At 40.0% G+C, this 23,852-nt stretch overlaps 1 protein-coding gene across 1 annotated transcript in view; it reads left to right on the top strand.

Annotated features, from left to right (window-relative positions):
• DDX10 (DEAD-box helicase 10) overlaps window positions 1–23,852 on the top strand; it is a 268,337-nt gene that overhangs the window by 6,021 nt on the left and 238,464 nt on the right. Inside the window, exons 2-8 of the mRNA XM_019469241.2 lie at window positions 4,140–4,200; window positions 5,185–5,315; window positions 7,294–7,452; window positions 14,580–14,700; window positions 15,332–15,521; window positions 19,275–19,401; window positions 23,410–23,572. Of these exons, the coding sequence (XP_019324786.1) occupies window positions 4,140–4,200; window positions 5,185–5,315; window positions 7,294–7,452; window positions 14,580–14,700; window positions 15,332–15,521; window positions 19,275–19,401; window positions 23,410–23,572 (952 nt within the window). The remainder of the gene's footprint in view (window positions 1–4,139; window positions 4,201–5,184; window positions 5,316–7,293; window positions 7,453–14,579; window positions 14,701–15,331; window positions 15,522–19,274; window positions 19,402–23,409; window positions 23,573–23,852) is intronic.

Raw genomic sequence — 23,852 nt, 5'->3', positions numbered from 1 at the left:
AGCCCAACGTGGGGTCTGAACTTATGACCCTGAGATCAAGACTTGAGCTGAGATCAAGAGTCAGACACTTAACCGACTGAGCCACAGGTGCCCCTACATGCCTTTGTGTAGGGCGCGAACCGCCCAGCGGTTTGTGGTGGCCGTGAGTGGAGCAGCTTTGAATGATGTGTTCTCCAGATAGAAAAGATGGGCAAGAACATTGTAGGTCAAGGGAGCAACACAAGGATATACAAAAAGATGTGAAAATAAGTGATGTTCTCTGAGGGGGAGATTCTCCTTGAAGTGTGGTATGTGTTCCCAAGCTGGCTCCGGGAGAAGAGGGGCAGAGGTGGATTGACAATGGTTTTGGAGACTGTAGTAGTTAGAATAATGGCCTCCTAAAGATGTCTGTAGAAGCTGGAAAAAGCAAGGATATGGATTCTTTCCAATAGTCACCAGAAAGAATGGAGCCCAGCCATATACTCTAATTTTAGCTGTGTGAGATCCATTTTGGACTTCTGACTTTCAGAGTTACAAGTTAATAAATTCACATTGGTTTAAGCCACTGTTAATGGTAATTTGTTTCAGCAACCATAGGAAGTACATACAGAGGCCATGTTTAGAGACTTTATTATTTTTTTGTGTTTTATTTAAAAAATTTTTTAAAAAATGTTTATTTTTGAGACAGAGAGAGAGAGCGCTAGCAGGGGATGGGCAGAGAGAGAGAGAGAGAGAGAGAGAGAGACAGAATCTGAAGCAGGCTCCAGGCTCTGAGCCATCAGCACAGAGCCTGGTGTCAGGCTCGAACCCATGAACCATGAGATCATGACCTGAGCTGAAGTTGGACGCTTAACCGACTGAGCTACCAAGGTGCCCCCATGTTTAGAGACTTTAACCAAAAATAGTAGGCAGTCTCTGGGGGCAAGTAGAGAGCATACCCAATGGCTGTGGAGGCTGAGACCAGGTCAGAGACTGTTAGTATAGTGTAGGTCTTAGATCTTCTCACAGGCAAATGCCAAAGTGGGATTAAGTGAATTGGAGATTTTTTTTTTTAACATTTATTCATTTTTGAGAGACAGAGCGTGAGTGGGGGACGGGCAGAGAGAGAGAGGGAGACACAGAATCTGAAGCAGGCTCCAGGCTCTGAGCTGTCAGCACAGAGCCTGATGCGGGGCTTGAACTCCTGGAACATGAGATCATGACCTGAACTGAAGTTGGACGCTTAACTGACTGAGCCACCCAGGTGCCCCAGTGAATTGGAGATTTATTGGGGGGAAGTATCTGTGCAAGTGAAAGAGAAGGAACAGAAATAGGGAAAGGAGGGAGTTGGAGGAGCCATAGGAAGAGACTCAGGCTGCAGCACAGTCTAAGAAAGCTTCTGTTGATGGGGCGTCCTAGAGCCACCGTTGCCCATTAAGGGAATCTCCTGTCCTGCAGGAATGGGTCTCTGGTTGTCCTGCTGCTAGGGAAGAATGGTGCTATCACTGGTAGATCTGGAGGACCGACCGCTGCTGGGGAGTCAGGACTGAGTGGCTTATCCCTAAGGCCACCCTGTAGGGGTGTGTGTTGGGGGTTCTGAGGGAGAGTTGGGGATTGAAGCTTGTTGAGAGAGGTTGGAGATCTTTGTTTCAGTTCCCCTGTTGTCACTGCTGCTGAATGACTCCATCTGTGCACCTGGGATTCTTTTAGACTTGCTTTGAATCAGCTAGTGCTGTATAGGAACCCTGCATTCTAATGTAATTTCCCCCCTATAGTCAATCAGAATTTGGGCTGGCTTGAGGCGGATTGCTTTTCTTGTCGTGACTGCAGTGGGTGGAGCATTCCAGGATGTTCTTACACTTACTTTCTTCTCCGGCTTTGAGGATGTGGAAGCGTTATTTGCTTTTGTGAGAAACATGAGTAGTGAGAAGAGAGTTGCAAGAAGTATAGGAGGTAGTTGAGTGGTGTCCACCCTGCTTTTCCTTCCGCCCCCTCCAGCTTTCCCTGGAAAGCTGATGAGAAGTCTGGGACAAGTACTGTCACTGGAAAATTGTTTTCTGATTTCAGAAGAGTGATACAGATTTCAGAGGGAGTGTGAACATTGGAAGACAGGAGTGATTTTTTAAGAAAAGAAATATCTGAAGGGAAGGGGAGAAAATGTTATTTTGTTTGTAGGACCCATAGCAGACTCTGTGACTTCTAATTATTCCTTGGATTGTAACAGAGTTTTCTTTTTAAAAAAATTTTTTTTAACGTTTATTTATTTCTGAGACAGAGAGAGACAGAGCGTGAGTGGGGGAGGGGCAGAGAGAGAGGGAGACACAGAATCTGAAACAGGCTCCAGGCTCTGAGCTGTCAGCACAGAGCCCGATGCGGGGCTCGAACTCACGGACCGTGAGATCATGACCTGAGCCGAAGTCGGACGCTTAACGACCAAGCCACCCAGGCGCCCCTAACAGAGAGTTTTCTAGAACAGACTTGACAACCGTTTTCTGTAAAGGGCCAGATAGTCAATATTAGGCTTTGTGGGCCACATGACCTGTGTCACAACGGCATAAGCAACACGTAAATGAGTGGTTGTAGCTGTGCTCCAGGTTAACTGTTTGCAAGAAGAAGCAGCAGGTGGATTGGGCCATAGTTTGACTCCTGTTCTAGTTCATGAGTTGAGTACAGATTTCCTTCTGTTTCTTTGACTTTTTTCTAAGAAAATGTTGTAAATGTTTATGGCTGATAAAGTGCTGGAACCGTTTTCATTTTTCCAGACTTTCCATTTAGGAGGGTTGACAGACTAGAGGGAGATGTGCAGCATTTCCTTGGAGTGGCCCGCTGTGCCCGGGCTGTGTCTCTGGTGGAGGATGAAGGTGTGTTGCCCGTCTGGCTCCTTCTGTAGGCATTCTGTTCTTTGTGAAAACAGCTTTTTAGCTGATCGTACCACAAGTGCACATGTGGACTTCACCTAATTTTAATGCTGTGTTTGGGAGATTGACCTTCTAATTGGGAGGTCAGTTGGCCTAATTTTAATGTTGTATTTGGGAGATTGACCCCTTGATGGGACAAGATGTTCTAATGAACTTTTCTCTCTCTCATGTGAGTGTACTGATTACTCCTCTTTACTGTTCTCTGGAATGATTTGTGGGAATCAAGGCAATGTTTTAATGCTTGTGTTTGCAGCATGTGAGAACAGAGACTAACCATATCTGGGCTGCTTTAAGAATCTTGGAGAAGATGATGTGTAGACTGTAAAATGAAATAAAAGCTGTCATCCCTTTACTGCCTGGAGTATAATTTAAATAAATGAACCTTACAAATGCAACTTTTCCCTTTTGTGAATCATGAATAATTTGGCAGTGTATTCCCAGATCTGAACAGGAGTTCCTGCTTTCAGCATCTGTAATAAAATAATTCTCCTGAGTAACCAAAATGAAATTCAGAAAATTGGGTTTATGCTAATGAAGAACATCAGTAATGAACATTTAGATAATGTAAAGTTAAAGGGCAAAATGTTACTCATTGTGGCTTCAAAGCATGACAGAGACATTTCCTCTGGTTATTGTTAAATAATGCCCCCTCCTTTGCTATACCCCCGAATGAGGAGTTGTCTGGTTGGATTTTGCATGCCATTGACTTATGGTTAAAACTTGAAAAGGTTTGTGATAACAAGATACATTTCTCCAATTAAGTTCAATCATTTCTCCAAAGTGTGTAAGTAGAAATATTCTCATTGTGCTCTGTGGCATAGAGTCCCTTTGCTCCTTATTTCTTAAACTGATATTCCTTGAAGGATGGTCTGAAGGTAAAGTTTCTTCCTAAAATTGATGTGCTGTTGACCTACCATATTCTTAGAGGTGAAGGAGGGTGGTGGTGGTGGTGATGGTTGTGTGTGTGTGTGTGTGTGTGTGTGTGTGTGTGTGTGTGTTGAATGAATGAGGTGTTTTTATTTTTAAACCAATTTAAATTGTTACAAGTTTATATTTTTGATTCATGATAACTTCCTTATGGTGTATTTCCTTCTAGAAGGAACATTGGTTTTTAATTAGTAGTGATGATTGAATTCAATCCTGTAGTACCAAGAATTAGCTGGACAGCACAATGTAGACAAAAAATGGTTTTGTTGTAAGACAAATGAATTATATAGTATGTTATTTTACCTTAGCTGAACAGTCTCCTTGTTCTTTTTTCAGATAAATGTAAATGAAATTACAAGATTTTCAGATTTCCCTTTGTCCAAAAAAACATTAAAAGGTAGGAGGATGGTAATCTTGGGACATGTTGTTGGATTTCTTGATGTTTTTTATGAACAGAAAATATTTATAGTATTTAACCTGAAAAAGATCATTTTGGCAAATAATTTTGATATCTTGAAGCTTTAACACCAGGAAACAATATTAATTCATTTGAGTTTTACTGATGTGTCATTCTCATCTCCTTTCTGGACTGGTTAAAGAGCAGTAGTGAAAAAACAAGATGCCATAGCCTGTCAGGAATTAAAATAAAATCCAATTATGTTAGTTAAAATGAACAAGAAAACAAAAGTGATGTCTTTTATATTAGTGTGTCAGGGCCACCAGAACAAAATCCCACAGACTGGGGGGCTTAGAAGAAATTAATATTCTCACAGTTATGGAGGCTGGAAGTCCAAAGATGGAGTTGTTGGCAGGTTTAGTTTCCTTTGAGAGCCATCGTGGAAGGGATTGTTCCAGAACTCTCTCCTTGGCTTGCAGATGACGACTCTCTTGTGCATCTTCATGTGGTTGTTCCTCTGGGCAGTCATACCATTGGTATCTCTTTTGTGTCCAGATTTCCCCTTGTGAGGACACCAGTCACATCAGATCAAGGCTCATTTGAACTTAATCATCACTTCAAAGGCCCTCTTTTTTTTTTTTTTTTTTAGTGTTTATTTTTGAGACAGAGAGACAGCATGAGCAGGGGAGGGGCAGAGAGAGAGGAAGGCAGAATCTGAAGCAGGCTCCAGGCTCTGAGCTGTCAGCACAGAGCCTGACATGGGGCTCGAACTCACAAACTGCAAGATCATGACCTGAACAAAGTTGGACGCTTAACCGACTAAGCCATCCAGGCACCCCAAAGGGCCTCTTTCTGAATACGGTCACAGTCAAAGGTACTGGGTGTTAGGCTTCAATGTAGGAATTTTAGGGGGCGCCGTTCAGTCCGTACTACTGTTTTGTAGGAGTTTTCTACAGTATCACTTTCCTCCCTTCTACACGGCAGGTTTGCAAGAAGCCCAGTACCGTTTGGTAACTGAGATACAGAAGCAGACTATTGGATTGGCTTTGCAAGGGAAAGATGTTCTTGGAGCTGCCAAGACAGGATCTGGCAAGACTTTGGCTTTCCTTGTTCCAGTAAGTAGTTTATTCATACTGGGTCAGGTCCTCTATTACGTGATTTTATTTTACTTATTTTCTTATTTATTAATTTAAACAAATGTTTGTTTTTGAAAGAGAGAGAGACAGAGTGTGAGTAGAGGAGGGGGAGAGAGACAGGAAGATACAGTTGTTTTTTTTTTTTTTTAATTTTTTTTTTAACGTTTTATTTATTTTTGAGAGAGAGAGACAGAGCATGAACGGGGGAGGGGCAGAGAGAGAGAGAGAGACACAGAATCGGAAGCAGGCTCCAGGCTCTGAGCCATCAGCCCAGAGCCTGACGCGGGGCTCGAACTCACGGACCGCGAGATCGTGACCTGAGCTGAAGTCGGACGCTTAACCGACTGAGCCACCCAAGCGCCCCAGGGAGACACAGTTTTGAATCAGGCTCCAGGCTCTGAGCTGTCAGCACAGAGCCCAGTGCAGACCTTGAACCCACAGACCGTGAGATCATGACCTGATTGTGTTCAAAGTTGGATGTTCAACTGACTGAGGCACCTAGGTGCCCCTAAACCTTTTTTTAATGTTTATTTATTTATTTTGAGAGAGAGAGAGTGCACACAAGCAGGGGAGGGGCACAGAGTGAGAGAGAGAATCTGCACTGACAGCACAGAGCCTGATGCAGGGCCTGAACCTGTGAACCTGAGATCGTGATCCAAGCTGAAATCAGGAGTTGGATGCTTAACTGACTGAGCCACCCAGGCACCCTGTTATTTATTTATTCTAAAAAAAAATGTTTATTTTGGGAGAGAGCATGTACGTGAGCAGGGGTAGGGGCAGAGAGAGAGAGGGAGAGAGAGAATCCCAAGCATGCTCCACAGGGTCAGCATGGAGCCCGATGTGGGGCTTGAGCCTGTGCGCTGAACCATGAGATCATGACCTGAGCCGAAACCAAGAGCCCGATCCCCAACCAACTGAACCACCTAAGTGCCTCTCTGTTATATGATTGTAAAGCATTCTTTGCCTAGGTACAAATCATTATGGAGAGAGTTGTTTCCTATTGGATTCCCCTGGCTAGAATGCCACTTTTATCAGACAGGGGCCCCCAGCTGTCCTGTTCTCCACCATATTCCCTCCATCCTAACGCGGTGCCTTGCACATGGTGGACGCTCAGTAACTTGAATGAATGAATTACCTTAACCAGCCTTTACATTCCTGAAGGATATGGATGTTCCTGGGTGGCAGGTTTGGATGGTTCTACCCTGTTGTAGGACCACGGAAAGGCCTCGGAGGCTATTTATGCGCTTATGCTTGTAAACCTGCCAGTTTCATTTATATTTGCCACTTGTTTAGGATAAAGCTGAAATATGCTCACTTAGATTGAATGACTCGTTGAAAAATTTTCCAGGACGTTGATATCTGTCCTTTTGAGCAGTAAAACTCGTAGGACTTTACTTCTATCTCAGTTGTGCTGTCGATCTCATAATTTAATTCTTACAAAATAATTGGCTTAGAAAAATCACATTTGAGTTTTTGTCCCAAGTACTGAAAAGTTGTTTTTATTTTTCTCTTAAATTCAATTTTTCCTAACAATGTCTGCCCACAACTAGAAAATTCAGTGACTATATAATTATAGTAACTACACGTATGAAAGTTTATTTTAATGTGGTTTCCGTTTAGAAAATGGTGACAGATATTTTTCCAAAGTGTGTTTGAATAGTTTGAGGGCTGTACATAGCTTTCATCGATTGCCATTCTTCTCTGGGCAGGGCTCTGGCAGCAGCTGAGCTGCCAGGGCCTGATTTTCCCTTCCCTCTATGACTTGAGGGATCTGGTGGCTGGAAGAAAAAGAAAAAAAAAAAGCAAAGAATTTCATTTTGCTGATTGGAAAGAACTTGTGACTGGTGTGTCTTCTGCTCAGAATGTGCCTTTGATTTGGAGGAGCACGGTTGGCTTAGGAATCAAGATGCCGCCTCCTGAAAGGACTTACTAAACATAATTTGCTGTCTTTTTTGAGGTGTTGGAAGCCTTATACCGTTTGCAGTGGACCTCAACAGACGGGCTGGGGGTTCTGATTATATCACCCACAAGAGAACTGGCCTATCAGACTTTTGAGGTTCTCCGAAAAGTAGGAAAGAATCATGACTTTTCGGCTGGTCTCATCATTGGTGGAAAGGTTTGTCCTTTGTCTTGTCCTTCTTTTTTCTGTAACGTATATTGGGGCACTGTTGGCAGTGGACAGGAAAGAGGTGGAGATTTCATCTAAACAGGTAAGCTGGCCTCCTGGTGTGGTGACTGTCATCTAGAGTTCTGGTTATCAAATTTGAAGGTTCAGAAAGTCCATTTTTTGAGGGTATCTGAGTGGATCAGATTCTCTGACACTAATACACTTTAAAAAACCTATAATTCTATTTGTTATTGTACCTGGGAAAGGTACCATTGGAGTATGTGGGCTAGTTCCTTTTAAGAAAATATTTAAGAGATTGAATAATTCAGAACATTGCTTGGTCAGCAGCAGAAAAAAGACAGGTTTACAAAATTTTTTAAAAAATTTTAATGAATTTTTTAATTGAAGTATAGTTAACACATAATTGTCTTAGTTTCAGGTTACAGCATACCATTTCAACAAGTCTGTACATTATGTGTGCTCACCACAAGTATAGCTAGCATCTGTCAGCATACATGCTATTGTAGTACTATTGACTATCTGTGACTTTCATCCCCATGACTTATCCATTTCATAACTGGAAGCCTATATCTCCCACTCCCTTTCACCCATTTTGCCCATCCTTCTTCCCTCTGGCAATCATCTGTTTGTTTTCTGTATTTATGGGTCTCTTTCCGCTTTTTTGTTTTGTTTTGTTTTGTTTTGTTTTTTGATTTTACATGTAAGTGAAATTACATATGGTATTTGTCCTTCTCTGATTGATTTCACTGAGGATAATCTCTGGGTCTGCCATGTTGTTTGAGATGGCAAGATCTCATTCTTTTTTCATTTTTTCATTTTTTTAACGTTTATTTATTTTTGAGAGAGAGAGACTGAGTGTGATCAGTTGGGGAGGGCCAGAGAGAGGAGACAAAGAATCCGAAGCAGGCTCCAGTCTCTGAGCTGCCAGCACAGAGCCTGGTATGGGGCTCAAACTCATGAACCATGAGATCATGACCTGAGCCAAGGTCAGATGCATAACCGACTGAGCCTCTCTCTCTCTCTCTCTCTCTCTCTGTCTCTGTCTCTCTCACTCACATACACACACCACATCTTTACCCATTTATCTATTGATGGACATTTGGGTTGCTTTCAGTGTCTTGGCTGTTGTAATGCTATTGTGAACATAGGGATGCATAACTTCGAATTGGAGAGGGTTTTTTTTTTTTTTAATTTTTTTAATGTTGATTTATTATTGAGAGACAGAAAGAGATAGAGCATGAGCATGGGAGGTGCAGAGAGAGGAGGAGACACAGAATCTGAAGCAGGCTCCAGGCTCTGAGCTATCAGCACAGAGCCCGACATGGGGCTCAAGCTCACAAACTGTGAGATCATGACCTGAGCCGAAGTCAGATGCTTAACCAACTGAGCCATCCAGGAGTCCCTGTTGACAGTTTTTATCGTGAATGGATGATGAATTTTCTCATGCTTTTCCTGCATCTATTGAGATCATATGATTTTAATCCTTTATTAATGTTGTCTATTGTGTTGATTTGCAGATGTTGAACTGTTCTTGCATCTGTGGAATAAATCCCACTTGATTGTGGTGTATGGTTTTTGAAATGTATTGTTGGATCTGATTTGCAAATATTTTTTAAATTATTTTTTTCCATAATAATAGTTGTACTCTTTAATCTCCATCCCGTTTCCCTCATCCTCCTATGTACCTTCCCTCTTGTAACTATCAGTTCCCTATAGTTAACAGTCTGTTTCTTGGTTTATCTCTTTTTTTCTTTGCTCATTTGTTGTTTCTTAAATTACACATATGAGTGACATATGGTATTTGTTTTTCTCTGACTATTTCTTTTAGCATAATACTATATAGCTCCATCCATGTCATGCAAGTGGCAAGATTTCATTCTTTTTTATGGCTGGGTAATATTCCATTGTATATGTATACCACATCTTTTTTTTTTTTTAAGTTGATTTATTTTGAGAGAAAGAGTGTGAATGGGGGAGGGGCAGGGAGAGAGGGAGAGAGAGAATCACAAGCAGGCTCCATGCCATCAGCACAGAACTCATTGTGGGGCTTGATCCCACGACCCATTAGATCATGACCTGAGCCGAGGTCAAGAGTCGGGCGCTTAACTGACTGAGCCACTCAGGTGCCCCAAATCTATTTTATCTATTCCGTAATCGTTGGACACCTGGGTTGTTCCTATAATTTGGCTATTGGAAATAATGCTGCTATATAAACATCAGGGTGCATGAATCTTTTGGAATTAGTATTTTTTTATTCTTTGGGTAAAAACCCAGTAGTATGATTGCTGGATCATAGAGTAGTTTTATTTTGAATTTTCTGAGGAACCTCCATATTGTTCTCCAGAGTGGCTGTACCAGTTTGCATTCTAACCAACAATGCAAAAGTGTCCCCTTTTGTCCACATCCTCACCAGCACCTGTTTCTTGTGTTGTTGCTTTTAGCCATTCTGACAGATGTGAGGTGATATCTTATCGTAGTTTTGACTTGAATTTCACTGATAACCAGGGATGTTAAGCATCTTTTCATGTGTCTGTTGTCCATTTGTTTGTTTTATTTGGGAAAATGCCTGTTCATGTCAATTGCCCATTTTTTAATTGGATTATTCATTGTTTGAGCATTGAGTTGTATCAGTTTTTATACATTTTGGATTCTAACGTTTTATCAGATAATTTGCAAATTATTGGATAATTAGTCTTTTGCAAACATCTTCTCCCATTTCATAGGTTGTCTTTTAGTTTTGTTGATTGTTTCTTTCGCAGTGAAGAAACTTTTTATTTTGATGTAGTCCCCATAGTTTATCTTTGCTTTTATTTCTCTTGCCTCTGACATCTCTAGAAAAATGTTGCTATGGCTGATGCCAAGAGATTACTCCCTGCCAGGGTCCAGCCCCAGCAGGTCCAGGGGTTCCCGAAGGATGAACGGTGTTGGCGAAAATAACAAATGGACACAGACAACGGCAATGTGTTAGACTGGCCGCTTTATCGTGGCAAGTGTGGCATTATATTTGTTAGCAAATTTCTTATAGCGTGCGTCATCTATGTTTTCTGGCATTACCTAATTCTAAAAATGTTCCTTTGTGTAATCACCCATTAAGGAACAACATAGTTATTTTCTTGTAACGTTCCCTCCTGCCCTTTCAAGGTCATCTGGCTCTCAACACCTCAAGTAGAATGTTTACAGGGACGTGACTTCTTAGTTGTTCCTTTGGACCATTTGTGGCACAAGGAACAAAAGTGTTCGCTTTGGTCTGGGAGGGAGCCAAGAGGGCCCTGGGAACTCGCGCCTTATGCGCTCCCGGAGAGACAATGTATACCTAGGAACTAATGAACCATTCTGTACCTTAATCCCCCAGGTCCAGTTATCATCTGGAATGCCTCCTGGGGGCCAAGTGGGCCTAGGGGTTGGAGTAACTTGTATCCATAGATATGGTCCTTTGTTGCCGGAGTGGGGATTTCAAACCCATTTGTCCCCCTCCTTGGCTGGGAAATATATGGGGCTGTCCTTCCTTTAGGTAGAGGAGTCTTTATAGGGGGTGGCAAGGGCTGGATGCAGGGCCGCATAATTTCCCTACGGAATTTTATTTCTTTCCCCGATGGTTCTTTTCCCGGAGGGCCTGTCGTGGGCAATTCCCCAACCGACCAATCCCCAGGTACTTCATTGGTAGGGGGGCTGCCCTGATCAGCACTGAGGCCAAATTACATGAAAGCAGGAGTACAAGAAGCTTCACTTTCGATGGGCTGCCATGCAGTCCCGATCCGCCCACCGCCTGGGCCCTGCCATCAGGCTGATTGGATAGCTTGGCTTCCTGCAACTCCCTGTGCTCTTTTCAATAATTTTCTAATTGATTTTGAGTTTATTTTTGTGTGTGGTGTAAGAAAGTGGTCCAGTTTCATTCTTTTGCATGTGGCTGCCCAACGGCATTTGTTGGAGAGGCTGTCTTTTTTCCATCGGATATTCTTTCTTACGTTGTCAAAGATTCATTGACTATATAGTTGTGGCTTGATTTCTGGGTTTTCTGTTCTATCCAGTTGATCTATGTGTGTTTTTATGCCAGTACCATACTGTTTTTTAATCACTGCTGCTTTGTGGTATAACTTGAAATCTGGAGTTGTGATACGTCTAGTTTGGTTTTTGTTTTTCAGGATTGCTTTGGCTGCTCAAGGTCTTCTGTGCTTCTGTACAAATTTTAGGATTTTTTGTTCTGGTTCTGTCAAAACTGCTGTTGGTATTTTGATAGGGATTGCATTAAATCTGGGTTTGCTAGCATTTTGTTGAGGATTTTTGCATCTGTGTTTGTCGGTGATAGTAGCCTGTGGTTTTCTTTTTTTTAATGGTGTTATTGTCAGGTTTTGGTATCAGGGTAATGTTGGTTTTGGGAAATGAGTTTCGGAGTGTGCCTTCCTCTTCAATTTGGGGAACATTTTGAGGAAGATAGGTACTAGCTCTTCTTTAAGTGTTGGAATTCACCTGTGCAGCCGCCTGGTCCTGGACTTTTGATTTTTCAGAGTTTCAAAATTACCTATTCATGAGTGCCTGAGTGGTTCAGTCAGTTGAGTGTCTGACACTTGTCTTTTCTGCTCAGGTCATGATCCCATGGCTCAGGAGTTTGAGTCCCATATGGGGTTCCATGCTGACAATGCGGAGCCTGCTTGGGATTCTCTCCTTCTGCTCTCTGCCTCTTCCCCACTTGTGCGTGCATGCATGCTCTCTCTCAAAATAAATTAAAAAAAACTTTAAAAAATTATTTTTATTTATTTTAGTGTTTACTTTTGAGAAGGCACAAGTGGGGGAAGGGCAGAGAGAGAGGGAGACACAGAATCCAAAGCAGGCTCGAGGCTCTGAGCTGTCAGCACAGAACCTGATGCAGGGCTCAAACCCACGAACTGTGAGATTATGACCTGAGCTGAAGTCGGGTTGCTTAACCGACTGAGCCACCCAGGCACACCCCACCCCCCAAAAAAAATTATTGATTCAATTTCATTATTTATAATTAGTTTTTTCAGATTGTCTATTTCTTTGTGATTCAGTCTTGGAAGGTTGTGTGTTTCTAGGAGTTTATCCATTGTTATCTAGACTTTTCAACTTGTTGTAATGTAATTCCAGTTGTCTCTTATTATTCTTTGTATTTCTGTGTTGTTGGTTGTAATTTCATTTGTGATTTTTTTTTTTGTGGGGAGTTTTCTCTCTCTTTTTTGCTTGATGAGCATGGTTAGCAGTTTTATCAGTCAAAAATAAATCTTTTCAGAGAACCAGTTTTTGTTCTGTTGATATTTTCTGTCTTTTTTTTTTTGGAGACTCTATTTTATTTAATTAATTAATTAATTAATTAATTTCTGATCTTTATTTTCTTCCAAGAACTTTGGGCTTTATTTATTCTTCTTCTGGTTCCTGTTGATGTAAAGTTTACATGTTTATTTTGGGTACTAAAAATTTTTTTTTTCTAATGTTTATTTTTGAGAGAGAGAGAGAGAGAGTGAGTGAGTGAGCTGGGGAGGGGCAGAGAGAGGGAGACAGAATCTGAAGCAGGCTCCAGGCCCTGAGCTGTCAGCACAGAGCCCAATGCAGGGCTTGAACCCCCACTTGTGCGTGCATGCATGCTCTCTCTCAAAATAAATAAATAAATTGTGAAATCATGACCTGAGCTGAAGTCGGATGCTTAATCAACTGAGCCACCCAGGCACTTCCCCCACCCCCGTTTTCTTTTCTTTTTTTTTTTTTTTGTGGTAGGCCTGTATCACTATGATGGTTGATATGATTTCAGTCTTCAGTTTGAGACTTGTTTTGTGGCCTAGCATGTGATCTGTCTTGGAGAATGTTCCATTTTACACTTGGAAAATATGTGTGTTTTGCAATTTTGGGATGAAATGTTTTGTATGTACCTGTTAAGTCTATGTGGTCTAATGTATTGTTTAAGTCCATTGATTTTTCCTCATTGATTTTCTGTGCCAATGATCTGTCCATTGATGTAAGCGAGGTATTAAAGTTTCCTACTAATATTGTATTGCTGTCAATTTCTCCCTTTATGTCTGTTCTTATTTTTTTTGTTTCACTGATTCTGTGTTTGGTGCATAAATATTTACAAATGTGTGTGTTCTTCGATCAATCCACTTATCATATGTAATGCCCTTTTTTTCTCTTTTACTGTGTTTTATTTTTTTATTTTTTAAAGAGGTTTATTTTTGAGAGAGAGAGAGAGAGTGTGCATGGGTAAGGGGCAGAGAGAGAGAGAGAGAGAGAGAGAGAGAGAGAGAGAAAGAGAGAGAAAATCTCAAGCAGACTCTGCACATTTAGTGGAGAGCCTGATGTGGGGCTCTAACTCATGAACTGCGAGATCATGACCTAAGCAGAAATAAGAGTTGGACGCTTAACCGACTGAAGCCACCCAGGCACCCTCACAGTCTTTGTTTTAAAAATCAGTTTTGTATGACCTGAGTGAGGTCACTCCAGCTTTCTGGAGCAGAAGATAGTTTTGAGGAATGTTGATTTTAGGTGATAGTGGGGCCAGCTACTCAGCTTCTGCTCTACCTTCTGCTTCACTTGGACTGCTTGTTTGTGCTGGAGGCTCTTCTAGACTGTGAAGATAATACTTGGGTTCATATGCAAACATACATGAAGGAAGTGTAGCATTCATCCCAAACCCTCACGTACTGATGTACCTGTCACCCAGCTTTAATGACGAACATTCAAGGAGACACCTTCTAGAGTGTAGAGAGCTCAGCTTCCCTCGCCCTAGTCCACAAAGTGCAGTGTGAATGGTGTCAGAGAGTGCCTCTGGGTTCTGACTTAAATAATGACAACGATTCTACTTTAAGTCGGTTCTGGCCAATGTAAAGAGAAGTGAAGACTTGGAGCATTCATGGGAAATTTTTTCTTGGCCTCAGAATCCTGGGTATAATTAAGAATCTAGAGGCACCCTGAGTTCTTTAGGTCTTCACTGAGGACTTTTATTTGGCCCAGAAATTGGGATGTGCTGCAGAAATCGAAGGGGGAAATCCTATCTGTTTGTAGCATATCTACATTGCTGTGAGAAGTAGCATGCAGATGGCTTTTATAGTTTTGATACATGGGCTGCTCAGTAATGTGTCTGTGTAATCAGAAGAAACAACTGTTTTCAGGATCTGAAACATGAAGCTGAGAGGATCAATAACATAAATATACTTGTTTGTACTCCGGGTCGGCTTCTTCAACACATGGATGAAACAATATGTTTTCATGCTACCAATCTCCAAATGTTAGGTAAGTCTAATGAATTTCTAATGAAACAATCTCAGACTTAGGAGAGAAGCCTCATCAATTTTAATGTTAGACATTTTTAATCTTAATATTTATTCAATAAAACATCTGAGAATAACTTGAAACAATTTTTTGGCATATGGGTTCTAAACCCAGAGAGTACAACTAGACTTTTTTTTTTTTTTTTTTTTAAACAAAATGGTCAGAAGAATATAAGTAGTTGTATATGAAATTAGATGCTTCTTTATCTGACACTGCTAGGAATTTATCTCTTAAGATACATCCGCTTCTGGTGATATTACCTAACGTGTGTATATATACTTTTAATCACGTCTTTATTTTGGAATAATTCTATATTTACAGTTACAGTGATAGTACAGAGAGTTGCTTTATACCCTTTCCCCAGTTTCCCCTAGTGTGACATCTTACATAACTGTGGCATGTAACCACATATTTCGTCAAAATGAAGATTAACATTGTTCCGTTATATAAATTCCAGACTTTTATTTGGATTTCACCGATTTTTCCGCTAATGCCCTTTTTCTCTTCTAGGATCCAGTCCTGAATACTACATTGCATTTAGCCTAATGTATATTTTAAATGTTGTAATTCACCTTGAATTTTCTTTTTTTAGTTCTTGATGAAGCAGATAGAATCTTGGATATGGGCTTTGCTGATACCATGAATGCTATTATTGAAAATCTTCCCAAGAAACGTCAGACTTTGCTTTTCTCAGCTACCCAAACCAAATCTGTAAAGGACCTTGCACGCTTGAGTTTGAAAAACCCTGAGTATGTCTGGGTTCATGAAAAAGCAAAATACAGGTATGTACTACTTGTAGCCATATTTGATTCAATTAAAAAAATCAGTGTTCTTTTTACTATAAGAATTTGGTATTTTAAATGAATACTACCTTTTTTAGGAAACTAGACGTCATTTTATGTGTTATAAAATATGAAAAGCATAGTAAAATATATTACAATTATTTAAATATTTGATGGACCTTTAAATGTGGGAATACTCTAGTGCAATATTTCTCATGTGGTCTGAGGAACACATATCTTTCTGTAAGATGTGAACAGGTGTTTGTTAACGACTACCCCTGCATAAAATGGGGAGTGGTGGGGTTGTATGGCTGTGTGGGAAATGGGTTGGGGGAAGTAGGTTTCAAAGTATATTTTGATACAAGTGGAAGTTTGTGTTTGTATGTTTGGTATGAATCACTGTCGATTGTGGACATGCTTGACTTGCAGAAATATTTTCTAGTGAACATAAGTAGATATGTGTTGAAGGTCTCCATATGGATTATCTCTATCTTCGATTTCTTGCTATGAAATCTTAGTCTGAGAAGGAATAGATTGGGGAAAATGGTGGATTATCCTCTTAGAAAGTTGTTAAATACTGGGAATATGGGCCTTGGGGCCCACCTTAATGTCGTTCAGCTAATAAATGTTTAGGATTAAAGAAAGCCCTAGAAGAGGCCAGACTCCATGCTTCCAGGCTTTCTCAGTGGATGAACATGGTTCTCAAGAACTTGGGAGTGGCATAGCAAGAGATTCTTTATCTCCTCAGCTTACTACGGAGTAGACAGTGGTTGCTGTTTGTAACGTTGTATTGAGGTAGCTATTGAAATTCTTGGTACAATTAATAATCTAAAGAGTCACTTTTTATTTTCTTTTTCTTCTTTGTCTTAAGTTTATTTATTTTATTTATTTATTTATGTAAAAAAAAATTTTTTTTTTACCGTTTTATTTATTTTTGAGACAGAGACAGATCATGAACAGGGGAGGGGCAGAAAGAGAGGGAGACACAGAATCGGAAGCAGGCTCCAGGCTCTGAGCCATCAGCCCAGAGCCCGACGCGGGGCTCAAACTCACGGACCGCGAGATCGTGACCTGAGCTGAAGTCGGACACTTAACCGACTGAGCCACCCAGGCGCCCCAAGTTTATTTATATTAAGAGAGAGAGCAGGGAAGGGGTAGAGAGAGAGCAAGAGAGAATCCCAAGCAAGCTCTGTGCTGTCAGTGTGCAACAAGACAGGCTCAATCTCACAACCCTTGAGATCATGACCTGAGCCGAGATCAAGAGTCGTACACTTAACCAGTTGAGCTACCCAGGCTCCCCTTGATTTTCTTTGTTTTTTTTTTTTTTTTTTTTTTTTGGCTGTTTGCTTGCTGCCTATTTTCACAACTTTTTAGTGTCTTTACCAGATACAAATTTTTCAGTCATTAGGTAACATCTAAAAACTGCATGATTTAAGGTAATTGTACATAGATTTCTTGTTACCAATTTCTGTAGGTAACAGTGGGTTATTATCTATAGATCAGAGTTAGAAAAAAACAAATGCAAATACTGTTTATTTTATAAGTGATTTTTGAAATGCATCACTTAGAAGAAATGGGGTTTTCAGAAACCATGTCTCCAATGACAACTGACAGTTGCAGGTTATGTGATAATGACTGTAGTACTCTCTAATGTCCAGTTCACCAGAAGCACCACAGAAGGCAGATACTTTTGTGAATTTTGTCTCATATCATTATTGAAGTTTCTTCTCTAGCCATTAACTTGGTTAATACACCATGGGGAAATCACGGTCAAGAAAATTTTTAAGGCAGTATAGAATATCTACTCTAGAATCATGCAGGACCAGAAAAATAATTTTAAAAAGTTAGATCTTTCTGAAGTTGTATATCAGAATGTACTTAGAAAAGGTATAATAGGGTGGTTTCTTTATGTTGCTGTTGCAGTGAAATTGCGCTTCTAATGATTTTTTTTTTTTTTGAGAAAAAAATCGTTCTCTTTGAATCATTGTAATTTGCTGTGTTTTACAGTGAATATAAGTTGAATTCTGTGGTGAATTATGAAGCATTTCAAAATTGAAATGGCTATTCTGAGCTTATGTTGTTAGTTGCATGCAAAAGTAATTTTATATTTCCTGTTAGTGTCATTAATCATTATGAAATGTTCTTTATCTCTACTAATACTTTTTGCCTTGAAGTCTAGTTTGATATTAGTCTCCTTGTAGTAAATTTCTCTTGGTCTGTGTTTGCATGGTGAATCTTTCTCTGGCCATTTACTCCTTACATTATATACAGCCTTACATTTTAGATTTATTTGACTTTACAAGCAATATGTGGTTCTCTTATCAGGTATGATCATTACTTTGTAACTGGAGGATTTAGTTCATTGACATTTACCTTACCCCATTATTTTAAGTTTCTTTACCCTTTTCCACTGTGTCTTCATCGTGAAGCATTTTAATTTCACACATTTTAAATTCCATAAGCTGTTATTAATACTTTTTGAAACATCAGTATTTATTTAGATTTATCCAAATAGTTATTCTTTATTTCTTGTGTTCAAAAGAACTTTTTTTTTTTTTAGTTCAGGTTTACTAGTGGAAAAATTCTGTTTTGACTTTTCTGAGAACATCTCTAGTTCTTCCTCATTTTTGGAAGATATCTTGGCAGGTTTTCTTCTTTAAAGATACATTTCTGTTCTAACTACTATTGTATCAAAATTAGCCGATGTCAGAGTTAGCCGATGGTTTTCCTGTTCTTTTGAGGGTATTGTGTATCGTTTAAGATTTTCTTATTTTCGGTTCTTAGTGAAACCATGTCTGATGGTTTGTTTTTTTTTTTTTGTGGCAGATAGATGTGGTATGGACAGATGACCTTGATCTGGGCTATCCTGGCTTGTAGACTCTGGGGTTATTCTCTTTTTGTTTTGCCTGGAGTCATGAGATCTAGCCCTCTGGAAGTCTCAGCTGAAAGTCCTGGGTGTTTCCAGAGCCCTTCCCCTCTGGCAAGTTCTGAACCTCATAGCGCTGAGGCTGCCAGGGTCTCTGCTCAGCTCTCAGCTTCCTGGATGTTGCTTTTTGTTTGTTTTCAGTCATTTTGCTGTGTGTGTGTGTGTGTGTGTGTGTGTGTGTGTGTGTGTGTGTTGAGTTTAGGAGTTCGTCCCACTTTTCATGGGAAGATCCTGTGAAGAATTTAAGATTCAGTGTTTTATGGTTCCTGCTCTCAAGGATCTTGGGCTGAGGTGTGTAGGCCTCAGGGTTCTACTCCCAATTCTTATCTGTCTTGCAAATCAACAGATGCTTTGAGGGGAAGGTGGGGATGAATATGGGGCTTGCCTCAGGGCATGTCTGTTTTCTTTTTTAGCACCTCAAGTCCTAGCTGCCTTGGTTGATCTCTGATGCCTTCAGTTTTTTTGATTTATATTTAATCCAGCTTTCATTGTTAGTGCTACAGGCCAAAGAATGAATCTGAATCAAACAATACCTTTATGACAGGAAGGATAGCTTTTTAATCTTAAAAGTTTTAGGAGCCAGTGATGATTATTCTCGATCCATGGTTTCATTAGGATTTGCAAAATTGTGATGATCCAATTCTAGTTCTGATTCCTAAGAAGTTCTCTTTTGGGGTATATGTATGTGTGTGTATGAGAAATTTGTTGGAGAGCCATGCTGTTGCTAATCATTTCTTTTTCTAATTTTTTTTTTTGATGGAGTCTGGATTTCAAAGTTAACCAATGTGGCATGTTTTTAACGTATTTCCTCCTCTTATTTTCATAAGCACCCCTGCCACTTTGGAACAGAACTACATAGTTTGCGAGCTGCAGCAAAAAATAAGTGTGTTGTATTCCTTTTTGAGAAGCCACCTGAAGAAGAAAAGTATTGTATTTTTCTCCAGTTGTAAAGAGGTACTGAATGATTAAGTAATTCTTGTTGAATCATCCCTTTTAAAATAGCAAATTTCAGTTAGATAAAAAGCAATTTCTTCTATTCTGATAAATACAGTGCTAGATGTGGTGAGGAACATGATAGATAAGCGTGGTGTCCATCCATGAATATTGGCAGATCACGCCATTGAATGACTGGATGAACTGCAGGTGTTTATAATCTGACTCCCACCCTCTAGGAATTCTTACCTGAATGTGCCATTTATTTCCATGCCTCGGTGTCCTTGATCGTGGTGATCTCTGGAGTGCCCTGCCTGTACCCCTTTACACTAATGCTGAGGGAGTGTTGAATGTCCTTTAAGGCTAAGCTCAAATGTTACATCTGGAGGTCCCTCTCCAGTATTGCCAATCCCTGTGTTATAATCAGCTGTTTTCTCTCCTCTCCTTCTAGAGTGTTTATGTCTTTAATTCAGTTACACATTTCTTTAACATTAGTCACTTGCTATGAATAAAGGATTCAGTGATAAATAAGGAAACTTAGTCTCTTCCCTTAAAGAGGGAGGGACCTTGATTGATTTTTATGTTCCTTTCTTCTCTATATTTCAGATTGCCTAATGATATATAGTTGTTGGCATATAGTAGGTGGATTCTAGGTTTATAGTTTTTTGAGTGCTTAGCCTGATAAATATGCCAGTGAGTTTCTCTCCAGCTTACAGGGAAGTTAATAGTGGTCTGTCTGTTGTACTCTGTCCTTTTTTTGGTGCATACTCTTTTTAGGAAACCTCTTCAGTCCCATGGTTTTAAGTGCCATCTGTGTTCTAACAACTGCCGAAATGACATCTCAAGCTCTGACCGCTCTCCTGAGCCCCGGACTTGTGTATCCACTTGAATACTAGAGATTTCCTGTTGAGTGTCTTGAGATTTCCTGTTGAGTATCTCAAGTTTAAAGTATGAAAAATGATTTAAGATTTCGTATCCTGAAGATCTTTTCCGTCCACCTCTTCCCCATCTCAGATGACTGAATCCTTAATTATCGCACGTCTTCATCTCATAGTCAATATATTGGTAACTCTCATTAGCTCGACCACCTCTCATTACACCTCAGGCCAAAACTAAATCTCAGACACGCTTGACTTTCTCCTAATCCTGGCTGCTCTCTTCATTCTCGCACTTTCCTTGCTTATAGTTATCACACATTCTAGCCAGAGTGATCTTGGGAAGTCATCCACCTCACCGAGTTTTGTCAAGAGCAGGAATCCAAGGACAGTTTTGATTCAGGAGATGCAGACTGCAGCAAGTTTTCATGGACTCACTTGACACTTCCTGGGTGCATATGTACTTTTATGAGATTGGTTTGCCTGAGGGTGCGTCTGTCGTCCGCAGGTTCACCTTTCCCCTCTCCCCTTCTCATGGTGGCCCTTTTAAACCTGCAGAACAAAGCCATGAGTCCATCTGTCTGTACTCTTACTGGTGCATTGTCTCAGGCCATTAGAGCCTTCCTAGCACCAAGGGTTTCGCTGTTTGGAAAGTGAATGGCTCTGAGAACATGGTACCAAGTTGTTCTGCAGTTCACTGGCCTCACCATTCTTTGCTTTGTTGTTGTTGTTGTTTATTTATTTATTTTGAGAGCGTGAGAAAGAGAATCCCAAACGGGCTCCATGCTCGGTGCGGTGCCTGATGTAGGGTTCAGTCTCATGATCTTAAGATCATGACCTGAGCCGATATCAAGAGTCGGACACTTAACCGACTGAGCCACCCAGATGCCCACCAACCATTCTTAACTTTTAACAAAATTTGTGAGGAGACTTAATGGACTTAATAGCTGATGGGATTGTTATAAATTTTATCTGTCATGGTTTTGACCTATTTTATAGGAGTTTAAAGAGTTAAGTTTCCTTCTAGTACATTTTCTTTTTTTCTTTAAAAAAATTTTTTTTATTTTACGTTTATTTTATTTTTGAGAGACAGAGCACAAATGGGGGAGGGGCAGAGAGAGAATGAGATACAATATATGAAGCAGGCTCTAGGCTCTGAGCTGCCTGCACAGAGCCCGACACGGGGCTCGAACTCATAAACTGTGAGATCATGACCTGAGCTGAAGTCGGACGTTTAACTGACTGAGCCACCTAGGTGCCCCTACATTTTCTTTTTTTAAATTTACTTTTTAAATTCCAGTGTAATTTACATATAGTGTTATATTAGTTTCAGGTTTATGACATAGTGATTCAGTAATTCTGTATATTACTCAGTGCTTACATGGTAAGTGTACTTAATCCCCCTTCACCTATTTCACCTACCTCCCCTCTGGCAACCACTAGTTCTCTGTATTTAAGAGTGTTTTTTTTCTTTGTTTTTTTGTCTTTTGTTTGCTTGTTTTTTAGGTTTCACTTAAGTGAAATCATGGTACAAATCTTTCTGTGACTTATTTCACTTAGTATTGTTCCTTCCAGCTCCATCCATGTTGTGGCAAATGTCAAGATTTCATTTTTTATGGCCATGTAATATTTCATTGTGTGTATGTATGTGTATGTGTTTATCCATTCATCTTTGGATGGACACTGTGCAGCTTCCTTATCTTCGCTGTTGTAAACAGTGCTGCAGTAAACATAGGGGTGCGTATATCTTTTGGAGTTAGTGTTTTTGTTTTCTTCAGATAAATACCCAGAAGTAGAATTACTGGATCATATGGTAGTTCTATTTTTAATTTTTTGAGGAACCTCCATACTGTTCTCCACAGCGATTGCACCAGTCTGCATACCCACCAACAGTGCACAAGCGTTCCTTCGAGTCCAATTTTCTGTAATTTCATGAAGGGATTTTCTTAATGTGCACATTAGAAAGAGAAAATAGGAATAAAATGATGCTTTACTCTGCCTCAGTCTACCATTCAAGTAGTATTCATTTATTAATATGTAAACTAAAGAGGAATAGAGCCAATAATCAGCTCCATTTATTTCCATTTATGAAGAGCTATAATAACTTCTAGTGTTGTATAACAAAATTATTGTGTCTATCAGTATTTCTTGTTTTGCTTTTTTTAAAATTCTAACATTTCTTGTCCTGGTCAGTTATATACTAATGTAGTAATAGCTTAGTCTGAGAATTTTTAATAGCTTTATGGCCACAGGAGATTAGAAATTAAAACTGATATTCAGTGTTTTATAGTAGAAAGTCATAAATATTGATAAGATAATCAAAAGACTTTGAAGCATAAAACTATTAAGATAAAATTCCGTGGGGTCAGGAAATTGCCATAAAAGTTCAAGAAGGAGAAGAAATGCAAAATTTCTTTCTCTTGAGGATTTTATTTTGTGTTCACTTTTTTTTAAAGACTTGATTTTTTTATAGCAGTTTGAGGGTCACAGCAAAGTTGAGGGGCCCTCTTTTACACAGGCATGGCCTTCATAATCTTTACATATTTTAAAAATGATCGTAGGTATCAGATCGCTCTACTACTTAGAATCTACTGGATACATGTGTAAGAGGTTTGTTTTAAATTCTCCATATTTACGATATATCAGAAATTACATTTTTTGCAACTCATTACACTTGAAAAAATGTCAGCTGTCAAGTTGAAATGTAAGGGGAGCATTTTTACAAAGTTTTTAAAATTTTTATTTATTTTGAAAGAGACATAGTGAGCAGGAGAGGGGCAGAGAGAGAGGGAGACAGAATCCAAAGCAGGCTCCGCGATGTCAGTGTCCAAAGCCCGATGTGACATGCTGGGCTCGACCTCACAAAGTGTGAGATCATGAGCTGAGCCAAAGTCAAGGGTTGAATGCTTAACCGACTGAGCCACCCAGGCGCCCCTAAGGGCAGCATATTAAAAAAAAAATTCTTACAGGAAATAATGTGAACAAAAAGTGCTCGAAGACCACAACTCCAGACTGTGTTTCCCTTTCTCTGCCCTACATTTTTTCTTTGGTGAAACTTGTGCTCCTTAAAGCATGTTTGCTGCTAATCTCCCAAGTTTGCTTGACTGCTGCTGTTATCTGGAAGTACCAAACTCCTTTTTCTGTTACTGCCTAGGTCCAGTATCTGTACCGGGTGTTCTGTCGGCTACGTCCTGGGATCTCTATCCTTGCGCTGCACGGCCGGCAGCAGCAGATGAGAAGGATGGAGGTCTACAATGAATTCGTCCGCAAGAAGGCTGCAGTTCTCTTTGCTACTGACATTGCAGCCAGGGGGCTGGGTGAGAACTTAGAAGAAAAGATTTTGTGGTCATGGCATATAGAATTTGCTTATAAATGGATGGATTTGGGGATTCCGTATAGTTATACTCAAATAATTGGGCCTTTTTTTCTTAGAAAAATAAGTAAATTGGTAACCAATATGATTAAGGATACATCAGTGAAAATTTTGGTTGTATTTTCACCTTCTGTGTTTATTGCTTATGGTAATAATCCTAGAATCCTGAGCAGCCCACAGAATCAAAGGCGGATTAAAGGTGTAAAGACACCTTTCTATGTTTC

The sequence above is a fragment of the Panthera pardus genome, unplaced genomic scaffold (assembly GCF_024362965.1).
Source record: "Panthera pardus isolate Hobbes unplaced genomic scaffold, ASM2436296v1 HiC_scaffold_12, whole genome shotgun sequence".
In the NCBI taxonomy this organism is placed as follows: domain Eukaryota; kingdom Metazoa; phylum Chordata; class Mammalia; order Carnivora; family Felidae; genus Panthera; species Panthera pardus.
The sequence above is the reverse complement of the archived record's forward strand: the minus strand, read 5'-3'. Positions and strand labels throughout refer to the sequence as shown.